Consider the following 11,599-nt stretch of genomic DNA (forward strand, 5'->3'; position numbering starts at 1 on the left):
CTGAGAAGTGCCTGGGGCACATTCACTGCCAGCCCTTGGCACAGGAACCTCTGGCTGCAGGACAATGCAGCTGCAGCTCCTGGAGCCATCTCCTCACGCTGCAACATCCCAATGCCTGCAGAGCCTGTGAGTACATTCTCTGCTTGTCTCTTGTGCAGAGCAGCCAGGGGTGCCCAGGGCTGTCCTGCAGAGCAGGGTCCTGCAGCCCAGGGCGCTGTGCTGGGGCAGGGACTCTGCTGCCTGCCAGGGACAGCTCTCAGCCAGCCCTGGCAGCTGCTGCCAGCACTGGGGGACAAGATCTGGGTGGCAGGAGACAGCTGGTGAGGCTTGGAAGTGTTCTCCTTGTGTGGGGAGGATGCTGCATTGTTCAGGGCTGCTCACAGCATGGCATTGAACTGCAGAACATTTCCAAGGAGATCATACAGGGAGCACAGAAAGGCAAGGGCTGTATAAAAGGGAAAATCCTGCTTTTTTAATATACTGCTCTTGGTTTCCTGGATGGGAATTTATCTCACAGAAGTTCATCTCTCAGTTCAGGTCGAGAAGAAATAAAAAAAATTTCTCTCAAATTTGAATAAACCAGGCAGTAACAGAAATCAGCCCTTAGGGGGAGCATCAGTGTTGCTTTTCCAGCCTCCTCAGGGTTGCTCTGACATTGCCATCAGAGCCTGCAGAGCCAGAGCTGCCCCTGGGCAGTGCCTGAGCTGGGAGGGCTCTGCAGGGCAGAGCTGAGCCCCCAGGGCTGGGCTGGGCTCTGGCAGCACTGGCAGGGCCCAGCCCTGGGCACAGGGAAGCAGCTGCTGGCAGGGACAGTTCCAGGCAGCAGAGCCCTGGGCAGGCAGTGGGGGGAAAGTGCCCCCAGGCTGTGCTGGGATATTTCAAGTCCTCTCCAAACCCAACTATTCCATGATTACTTTTCTTACAGATCCCCATGCCAAGACAGAACAAATGTCCAACAGCAGCTCCATCAGGCACTTCCTGCTGCTGGCATTGGCAGACACGCGGCAGCTGCAGCTCCTGCACTTCTGCCTCTTGCTGGGCATCTCCCTGGCTGCCCTCCTGGGCAACGGCCTCATCATCAGCGCCGTAGCCTGCGGCCACCACCTGCACACGCCCATGTTCTTCTTCCTGCTCAACCTGGCCCTCGCTGACCTGGGCTCCATCTGCACCACTGTCCCCAAAGCCATGCACAATTCCCTCTGCGACACCAGCAACATCTACTACACTGGATGTGCTGCTCAGCTCTTTTTCTTTCTGGTCTTCCTCTCAGCAGAGTATTTCCTCCTGACCATCATGTGCTACGACCGCTACGTGTCCATCTGCAAACCCCTGCACTACGGGACCCTCCTGGGCAGCAGAGCTTGTGCCCACATGGCAGCAGCTGCCTGGGCCAGTGCCTTTCTCAATGCTCTCATGCACACGGCCAATACATTTTCCCTGCCCCTGTGCCATGGCAATGCCCTGGGCCAGTTCTTCTGTAAAATCCCACAGATCCTCAAGCTTTCCTGCTCACACTCAAACCTCAGGGAACTTGGGCTTCTTGCTGTTAGTGTGTGTTTAGCATTGTGTTGTTTTGTGTTCATTGTTTTCTCCTATGTGCAAATCATCAGGGCTGTGCTGAGGATCCCCTCTGAGCAGGGACAGCACAAAGCCTTTTCCACCTGCCTCCCTCACCTGGTTGTGCTCTCTCTGTTAGTCAGCACTGCCATATTTGCCCACATAAAACCCCCCTCCATGTCCTCCCCATCGCTGGATCTGACCCTGTCAGTTCTGTACTCGGTGGTCCCTCCAGCCCTGAACCCCCTCATCTACAGCCTGAGGAACCAGGAGCTCAAGGCTGCAGTGTGGAGACTGATGACTGGATGGTTTTGGAAACATTAAACTGCTGGAAAAATACTGCATATCACTTGTAATAAAAGTTATCTTTGATACTTCTTGTTTGTTTCATTTGGAAAGTACTTTGTATTTTAGTCTTTTAATCTTGTCCACAAATGAAGGTCATTGTTTCATTTCTCATTTTGTTTCTCTTCACTTTCCCTGTGGCCGCACACTGTGTCAATGAGGGTCTATGCTGTTGGTGTCTTTAAATGAACTAAAGGATGTCCCAGCAGAGTTTTTTGCAGAGATGCCCTTTTGTTGCCTTCTCTAGAGCTGCAGCAGCAATGTCTGTGTGCAGAGCTGGGGCAGATCAGTGCTGGCCCAGCAGCTGTGCCCAGCAGCAGCAGCAGCAGCACTTGGTGTTGCCAGTGCTGCTGCCGTGGCCCTGCCCCGCTGCCCTGGTGGCCCTGGTGTTGCTGCAGGGCCTGAGTGCTCTCGGGGCCGGGCACAGCCCTGGGGGTGGCAGTGCCGGGGCTGCAGCAGGGACAGGCCATGGGCACTGCTGGGGCAGTGCTGACGCCTCAGGCCAGGCCCTGGGGGCTCCAGGCTCCTTGCCCAGGCTCTCTCAAGAACACGGCCAGGCCAATGCTCAGCACAGAAACCCCCGTGAGCAGCCCCAGGCTGGCCCTGGGCAGGCTGGGGGCAAACAGCATGGCTGGGGCTCTGCAAGGGCCCTAGGGCAGACGGGAAGGAGCAGCAGAGCAGGGGCTGATCCATGCCCAGTGCGCTGCACAGCCCAGGGCAGCGTCCCAGAGCGTCCTCATGCAGCTGCCAACAACATCCCCCCTCTGCAGCCCTGGCCTCTCCCCCAGCTCACACAGGTGCCCCATCCTTGCAGGCACAGACACGGCAGCACTGCCTCAGCAGCCCCTGTTTGCATTGCACACAGCAGGGCCAGCACCCCCATGCTGTTGCTGTGGGGACATGAACCTGAGGGAGCACAAATGCCATCAGCCCCTGGGGCCAGCAAGGCCTGCGGGACACCAGGGAAACCACTCAGCTTTGTCCTGGCCTCCGCACTCAGCCAGAAAGTTTGTTCCCATCAGCTGGGAGTTTCCTGTGCCACTGCAGACGCTGTTGCTCAGAGCCAGGGCTGCCTGGCAGCCACCCCCAAACTGTCCTGAGCATTTCCTTGGCTTCACCTTTGCTTTCTTTACTCTTCCTGCTACAAATTTCTTCCCATTGCCCATCCCTGTTCCCTTCCCTGTAAACAGCCCATCTCTTCCCTTCTTCTGCTGGCCACACCATTCCTGAGCCAGGCCAGGAGCCATTGGCCTTCTTGGCCACCTGGGCACACTGCTGCCTCATGTCCAGCCTGCTGTCCATCAGTCCCTGCAGGTCCCTTTCTGCCTGGCTGCTCTCCAGCCACTCTGTCCCCAGCCTGTAGTGCTTCAGGGGTTGTTGTGGCCAAAATGCAGGACCCGGTACTTGGACTTGTTAAACCTTACCTTGTTGGATTTGGGCCCTGGATCCAGCCTGTCCAGGGCCCTGTGCAGAGCCCTCCTACCCTCCAGAAGAACCACACTACCAGACAACTTGGTGTCACCATGGTTAAATGAGGCCCCTGAGTGTTTCAATGGTCTCCATGACTCCATGGGGCCTGCCAGTGTCACAATGTCCCTTTGGTTCCATGGGAAACCTTGGTGTCAGAAAGTCCCTTGGATCCTTGGGCCCTGCAGTGTCACAATGGATCCTTGGTTCCATGAGGTCTGGCAGTGCAGCAACGCTCTCCTTGGTTCCACAGTGGCACAATGGTCCCTTGGCTCCACAAGGCCCCGTAGGGTCACAGTGGCCTCTGTGGTTCCACCAGGACCCAGACTGTCACCATGGGCTCCTTGCTTTCATCCAGCCCCACAGTGTCACAATGGGCCCTTGGCTCTGTGCTGCCATGTCGCACACAGTGTCACCATGGTCCTCTTAGTGCCACCAGGCCCCGCACTGTCACCATGGGCCCTTGCTTCCCCAGGGCCCTGCAGTGTCACATTCATCAGAGAATCAACCAGGCTGGAAAAATCATTGGAGAGCATCAAGCCCTACCTGGGACCCAACACCACCTTGTCACCCAGACAATGGCACTGAGTGCCACATCCAGTCTTCCCTGAAACACTTCAAGGGACAAGGACTCACCCACCTCCCTGGGCAGACCATTCCAAAGCCCAGGGTTCCAAAGTGTGATTCCAAAGAGAAGAATTGTAAATATTTCCTAATATCTCGCCTAAACAACAATTGGTGCACGTTTTAGTTGTGTCTTCTTGTCCTGTCACTGTTCCCTGGGAGAAGACCCTGACCCCCACCTGGCTGCACCCTCCAGTCAGGGAGTTGTAGAGAGTGATGAGGTCACCCCTGAGCCTCCTCTTCTCCAGGATAAACAACCCCAGCTCCCTCAGCCGCTCCTCACAGGACTTGTGTTCCACACCCCTCCCCAGCCTTGTTGCCCTTCTCTGGACACGCTCCAGCCCCTCCATGTCCTTCCTAAACTGGGGGCCCAGAACTGGACACAGCACTCGAGGTGCTGCCCAACCAGTGCTGAGCACAGGGGAAGAATCCCTGCCCTGCTCCTGCTGGCCACACCATTCCTGATCCATTGGAGTGCCAGGGGCTGGACGGGGAAATGGTGTGGATGGGGTAGGGAAAAAGTCTGGGTGATAGTCAGCCATGAAGGGTCTTGAACTTCTTATCTATTCAGGCTACATTAGAAGTTTCAGGGGGTCAATATCAACTGGACATTGCTGATACCAAATTATAAACAGGAAAAGAAAACTGGAAAAACAGTTCAGTCTGCTTTTTTTTCCAATATAGCACATTCACTTGGAATACACTTCTGAAATTTGTCTGATTAACCACAGAAGAACTGAAAACTTGAATTATTCCCAAGGGACTTTCTTGTCCGAGTATTTTGAAAAAATATTTATGAGCCTTTTTCAGTGAGTTCCTGAAATGAAGAGCTCAAGAAAGAAGAGGCCTCTAGAGTAGAAAATTCTTAGCAACCTCAAGTGGCTGAGGATCCATCCCCATCAGAGCAGCAATGAACAGCAATGGGCACAGCTTTGTGGCTGCCCCAGCTTTGGCATGGGCCCTGGGCCTGGAGCAGGAGCAGCTCTTGAGGGCCCCAAGGCCGGGGCTCTGGTGCTGCCCTGGGCAGATGGGATGGCAGCAGGGGCTGCAGAGCTCTCAGCACCTCAGGCCGAGGGCAGCAGGGCAGCCAGGGAGCCTCCTTTGGCCTTGGCCAAGCACCTTCCCCCATGGCTGGGGCTGAGTCCTGTGGCAGCTGCAGCTGCTGCTGTGGCCTTGGCAGGAGCTGAGGCCATGGGGCCAGTGCCCAGAGCAGCCTGGGCTGAGCAGAGCTGTGGGGCCAGAGCCGGCTGGGCTGGGCTGGGCTCAGAGAGGCCCTTGGTGTTGCCCAGAGCTCAGGGCAGCTGGCAGAGCTTGCAGGGAGCTGGGCTGGGCTCCGAGAGCCTGGCCCAGAAACCATCAGTGTCCATCTCAGCCTGGCTGAGCGTGCAGGGGCAGGACTCAGGCCAGGCCTTGTGGGGCAGGGCCAGCGCCTGTGCAAGGCATTGCAAACAGGCAAGTGGCCCAGAGAGGAGGCTGCTCTGTGCCCTTGGTGGCAGGGACAGAGCAGGGAGGGGGCCCAGGACATTTGTCAGCGCCAGCCTCTGTGCCCATGCGTTGGCAGCCCTGGCTGCTGAGCCCAGCTTTGGCCTGGGCTGAGTTTGGCTGTGGCCCAGCTCCATCCTCCTGCGGGGCTCAGGGCCTGTTCCCGGCCATGGCCAGCCCTGGCTGCCTCTCTGCTGGCCCAGAGGCCGGCAGAGCCCGGGGCAGGGCTGTCTGTGCAGCCCCACAGGTGCCACGGGCTCTGCAGGAGCTGGCAGAGGCTGCCCAGCAGGGAGGCCATGGGGCACAGAGCCCCAAGGCTGCTGTGGGCACCACGGCACAGGGGCCGTTCCCAGCCGCAATGCTCCTGGCCTGGGCTGGGCCTGCACAGGGGCTGGGCCACCATGGCTGGGCCAGCACAGGGCCACAAAGGGGCCACGCAGCCGCTGCCGGGGCTGACAGCAAGGCCAGGCACACACAAGCAATTGCTGAGCATGGCCTGCGCTGGCCAGGCCTGACTGTGCCAAAGGCAGAGCTCAGCTGCCCTTGGGGGCTGCAGCAACACTCCAGAGCCCAAAGAGCCTCCATGGCTGGGCTGGAGACCAAGGCTGCAGCAGGGAAATGCAGGGCTGCTGCGGGATGGGGAGGCCATTGAATTCCAGCACACACCTCAGCTCTCTGATGATCCCGGCACCATGCTGGGCCCTGTTTCAGACTGGAGCAGAGCAGATGTTGATGGCACAGGAGCCCTGCGGGGCTGTCAGGGACCTGCAGCTTGCAAGGTGCTCTGCTCTCCCTCAGGTGCTCTCGGAGAGATCCAATCCCAGCTGGGCACCTCAGGGCACAAGTGGCACTGCCTGTCCATGGGCACACAGCTGATGTCTGCCTGGAAAGGGGCACAGATTTCAATACCTGTTAGTTTCATAATATACAAGCAAATCTTTATTATCTGGGTCACTTGAGTACTTTTAAGAAACAGCAAACTTTTCCCAGCAGGAACAGGAATTTCCTGGATTTACTGGATTCTCCTACTGATGGCAGGAGAAGAAATACTCATCTTCCCCTCTACCTTTGCCACTGACATTCACTCTAATATTTAATGACCCCACCTACTTCATGTGTTTCTTGCTCTCCTTTTTAAATGTCCATGTCTAAGAATATCTCTTCATTTAGAGCAACTGGATCTATGTCCTTTCCATCACTCCCAGATTTTCTCATCCAGATGCTGTCTGGTCATTCAAGTTCCTCTGAAATGACTGGTTTCATGCTTTGAGCTTCAGCTAGTGGACAGTCTTTCTGAAGTTCAAATATATACCACATTAGGGGTATATATTTGAACTTCAGATATTACATATACAAGTCCACATTACATATAAACATCCTAATTGTGTTTATATGTATCACAGAATTACCTTTTCTTATGTCTCTGTCTAAAACTGTTCCTGGAAGAAATCCCTTGGGGATGGTGGACATGTCAGAAGCTGCTGGGACATCACAGAGAGCAGCTGAGAGAAGAGCTGTGATGGTTATTAAACTGTTCAAATGTTCATCTTCTATTTGCTGGCAAGAAACCTTTCTGTGCCTCTGAGTGTCACCAGGCCCTGAGCCCAAAGGACACAAACCTGATGAGTTGTGGTTCCCACTGCAGGGGCTGCACTTGGACCTTGGCTCTGCACAGGAGAGCTCTTCATGCCCTTTCTCTCTTTTCCTCCCTCTGGGCATGGAGGGAGCTCCTGACTTCAGTGTGTGACTCGTGTGTGCAAAGAGCAAATCTGGGCAGAATCGGGGCAGGGAGGGTTTGGGGGGACCTTGGGATCTGTGCTGGGCACCGAAGGTGTTTTCCATTGCTCTGAGACTGTCTGCTGTGCAAAGTAGATTTAATATCCAGCAGAGGAATGACTTTGGCATTTGATGGAGCTGTGCCTTCCCTTGGCTTTGTTGGCTGACAAGAAATGAACATCCCTCTGTGTCTCGGGCAGCTCCTTCTCCAAGGAAAGCAGGTGGGAGTGGGAGCCAAGGAGCTGAAAGCTGCAGGTGCAGCCTGGGCTGGAGGGAGCTCAGATTTGCACAAGGCTGCTCTGAGTGCCAGGGCTTGGATGGGGGAAATGGTGGGCTGGGGGGTAGGGACAGAGTCTGATTGATTGTCAGCCATGAAGGGTCTTGATTTTCATATCTATTTAATATTCACGAGGAGGTACTTGGATTCAGTGTAAATTGGAGATTGCACATATCAATGAATTAACAGGAAAAGAAAACTAAACAGGACCTAAAAAATCTTTCTTCGCTGTCTTTTTAAATGTCATGTATTCAGTTTGAATACACTACTGAGATCTACTTAACCACAAAGGATTTGAAAATTAAAATCAAATGATTCCCAGAGGCTTGGCTTGTTCAGGTGTTCTGAATGTTCATGAGCCATGGGACACTGAATTCCTGCACTGAAGAGCTGAAGGCTGAACAAGCCTCTGGAGCAGTGAAATTCAGCAGCAGCCTCCAAGTTGCTGAGGATGTCAGCAGCCCCCAGTGAGGCCATCCCTGCCCAGAGACCGTGGGGGAATGGGCAGACAAGGAGAGCGTCCCTGGGGCTGGGGCAGCACAACTCAGAGGCACCAGCGGCTCCAGCTGGGCAATGGAGTGTGGAATGTGGCTGGGAAAGCCCTGCCTGGGCTGGGCCAAGCAGCACACACAAGCCCTGACCCCCATTCCCCAAACAACTCTCTCGAGGAGACATTAAAAGTAATTACAATTGTTTGTGTGCTCTGAGTTGGACTCACTGGAGAAATTCTGACAAGAGCTTCTCAGGAGCTCAAAAGAACAAAGCCTTTACTGGCAACTTTAGAAAATCAAATAAATTTTGCCAAAACATTTAGTAGGACATTCGATCAACAAAAAAACCATTTTTCAAAGCATTGACTTGGCCCATTCAACTTCACAAACTCGTAGTTTGTTCAATTTTCAGTTAATCAAAATTTGCAAGAGGACAGAAATAGAAGAAGACCCAGGAAGAGAGAAAAATGTGTTTTAGAGAAGCACAAACACAGCTACCAACTCCTGGATTCCAGCACTGTTCAGATGGAAATTCCAAGAGGATGCAGGATCAAGATGTGTGCTTGCCTTGTGGTCAGCCTTCAATAGCCCTTGGTCTCCCTGGGCCCTTCCCCCAGGTGGGGCTTGGGCTCATTTGGTCCCTCAGGAGCTGGGCTGGGGCTGCAGAGGTGGCTGTGGAGCATTGCCTGTGCTGTGCCAGGGACTGGCAGCCACTGCTGGGCTGGGATAGAGGCTCTGGGGGGATTGGGGTTCCAGGGCAGGGCAGGGCTGGGGTTCCAGGGCAGGGCAAGGCTGGACCTGCCCCTTCCTCCCCCACACATGAAATGTTTCAAGCCAACAATCTCCTCCAGTCTCTCTCTTACAGTAAGGCAATGTTGGAGATGAAATCCCAATTCTGGCCATGGACAGCTGGCTGAGAAGAACAGTTCTTTTCATTAGGAAGGAAAGCACAGAAACCCAGTGTTTGGAGACCCTCACTAGGCTAAGGCCAGCCACACTTGTCAGGAATGGGAGATTTTGTCTTGGAGCAGTCTTTAGACATAAGGAATTTTGGAGGTGCGTTCCCAGTCTTGGCCATGAGTGCCTGGAGAAGCAGGACAGTTCTTTTCCATAGGAAGGAGAGAGAGCATGGAGCCTTCCCCAATGTTTTGGGGACAGATGAGAGGTGACCCTTGTGAAACCATTGCCAGCCAGACTTGTCCTGGCAATATTCCTCTGGGAACAATCTCTGGATATATGGAAATTTGGAGGTGAAATCCCAATTCTGGCCATGGCTGCCTGGAAGACAAGGACAGTTCTTTTCCATAGGAAGGAAAGCACAGAGCCCCAGTTTTTCAGCAGCAGTTGGGAAGTAACCCTCAACATGCCATGGTCAGCTGGACCAGCCAGGCAGTCCATGGGAGGCCAAACCAGTTAGACCTGTTCCATGTTCCTTTGCTTTTATGAGGCCCTGCAATATCACCATGGTCTCTTTGGTTCCATGGGGCCCCTCAGTGTCCTTATGATTCTTTGCTTCCATGAGGTTCAGCAGTGTCACAATGGACCTTTGGTTCAATGGGGTCCCAGAGTGTCGCAATGGTCCCTAGGTTCCAAAGACCCTGCAGTGTCACAATGGTCTCCGTGGTTCCCCAGGCCCCACAGTGTCACGGGACTCCTCTGTTCCATAAGCCCTGCAGTGTCACAATGGACCTTTGGACCCTGGGATTTTGCTGTGTCACAATGGCCTCCTTTGGCTCCACAGTGTCACAATGGACCACTGATGACAGGAGGCCCTGCAGTGTCACCCTAGAGCTTTGGTTCCATGCAGCCCTGCAGTGTCACAAAGGCCTTTTGGTTTCACAAGGCCCCACAGCATCACAATGGTCCTCTTGGTTCTGTGGGGACCCCTAGGGTCACAATGGTCTCACTGGTTCCATGAGGCCTCACAGTGTCACAATGCTTTGCTTATTCCATGGGGCCTCATAGTGTCACAATGGTCTCCATGATCCCATGAGTCCCCTCAGTGTCACAATGGCCCCTTGATTCCATGAGGCTGTGAATGGTCTCTCCATTGCTTCATGAGGCCTTGCAATGTCACAATGAACCTTTCGCTCCATGGGGTCTCGCAGTGTCACAATGGCCCCTTGGTTCCATGACATCCCAAAGTGTCACAATGGTCTCCACAGTTCCATGAGGCCTTGTGTTGTCACAATGGACCCTTGGTTTGATGGGGCCTCTAAGTGTCACAATGATCCCTACATTCCATGGAGTCACACAGTGCCAGTATGGCCCCCTTGATTCCATGAGGCCCCACAGTGTCACAATGGTCCCTTGGTCTCACAGGGCCCCACAGTGTCACAATGCTCCCTTGGTTCCATGGGCCCTATGCTGCTGCATTCCCCCCTCCCCTTCTCAGGCCACCCTGCCAGATGAGAAATGCTCCTTGGGGCTCGGCCTTGGCCAACAGCCCCTGGGCTCAGCTCCTCTGCAGCTCATCACAAACACTGTCTGCCCCAGGCACTGCTGCTGCCCAACCAGCTCCTGCTTTCTGGAGGAGCAGCCCTGGGAACTGCTTTTGTTCCCTCCGTGGCACAACATCCCTGTTCTCACCCTGCCAAAGAAAGCTGTTGATGCCAAGTGCGGCCAGGATGACTTAACCTTTCCTACATTTCCTGTAGGTAAGGTTAAGTCACAAGGTCTAAGTGAAGTTAAACACTGCTAAGAGGTTTTTTTTTTTCCTGCTAAGAGTTGTTTTTTTTCCTGTTTAATATAAGTTATAAGCTGAGTTAATACTGTTAAATGTTAATCCTCTGTTAACTTGCAAAGTCATAGGTTATAAGTTAGATTAAATCCTGCTACATGCTGTTCTTTTGCTAAAATTTGAAATTGAAGGTATCAGTCAAGGTTAAGGTATAAGTTAAGTCCTGTTAAGTTTGAGCTCTGTTAAGCTTTCGGGCCGCATTCCTTTCATCCAGGGTGAAGGAGTCCTGGCCCAGGCTCTGGCCCTGGGGGACATGGGGACGCTGCCGGGGGGTCCCTGTCCTCCTGTCCTCCTGTGCCATCCCCAGGGCCCGGCCCCCTGTCCCCGTGTCAGGCTCTGGGGTCGATCTCGTGGAAAATCCTCTGGGGGAGGCTGCGGCGCCGGGGGCGGGGGGACCCGGGGGGACAGGGGACCCCGCTGTGCACAAGCAGGGTTGGACTGCTCTGGGGGGAACTGTGAGGGGGGCCGGGGCAGAGTGACCTCCCCAGTGACCTCACACAGCCCCTGGGATGTCACACAGCCCCTGTGATGTCACACAGCCCCCATGTGATGTCACACAGCGATCTCTGTGATGTCACACAGCCCCTGTGATGTCACACAGTCCCCTGTGATGTTACACAGCTGCTCTGTGATGTCACAGAAGACTCTGATGTCAACGAGTCACACTGCGATGTCACAGTTTGTTCTGTGATGTCAGAGGCTGCTCTGTGATGTTACACAGCCACCCAGTGATGTCACAACCCACTCCCTCATGTCACAGAGCCACCCTCTATGATGGCAAGATCTGCTCTATGGCCTCACACTATGATGTCACAGACAGCTGTGTGATGTAACACTCCC

General features: G+C 54.3%; 1 protein-coding gene across 1 annotated transcript; it reads left to right on the forward strand.

Moving 5' to 3' along the window:
* Positions 1 to 948: 948 nt before the first annotated feature.
* On the forward strand, positions 949 to 1,881 carry LOC143692747 (olfactory receptor 14A16-like). Its single transcript, XM_077172989.1, has one exon. It carries the CDS (start codon positions 949 to 951, stop codon positions 1,879 to 1,881), a length of 933 nt encoding a protein of 310 aa, XP_077029104.1.
* The last annotated feature ends 9,718 nt before the right edge of the window (positions 1,882 to 11,599 follow it).

Source organism: Agelaius phoeniceus, assembly GCF_051311805.1.
Source record: "Agelaius phoeniceus isolate bAgePho1 chromosome W unlocalized genomic scaffold, bAgePho1.hap1 SUPER_W_unloc_2, whole genome shotgun sequence".
Classification (NCBI taxonomy): Eukaryota; Metazoa; Chordata; class Aves; order Passeriformes; family Icteridae; genus Agelaius; species Agelaius phoeniceus.

Excerpts from the sequence above, each read along its gene's own strand:
- LOC143692747 (XM_077172989.1), top strand. The coding sequence starts at position 949 with ATGTCCAACAGCAGCTCCATCAGGCACTTCCTGCTGCTGGCATTGGCA.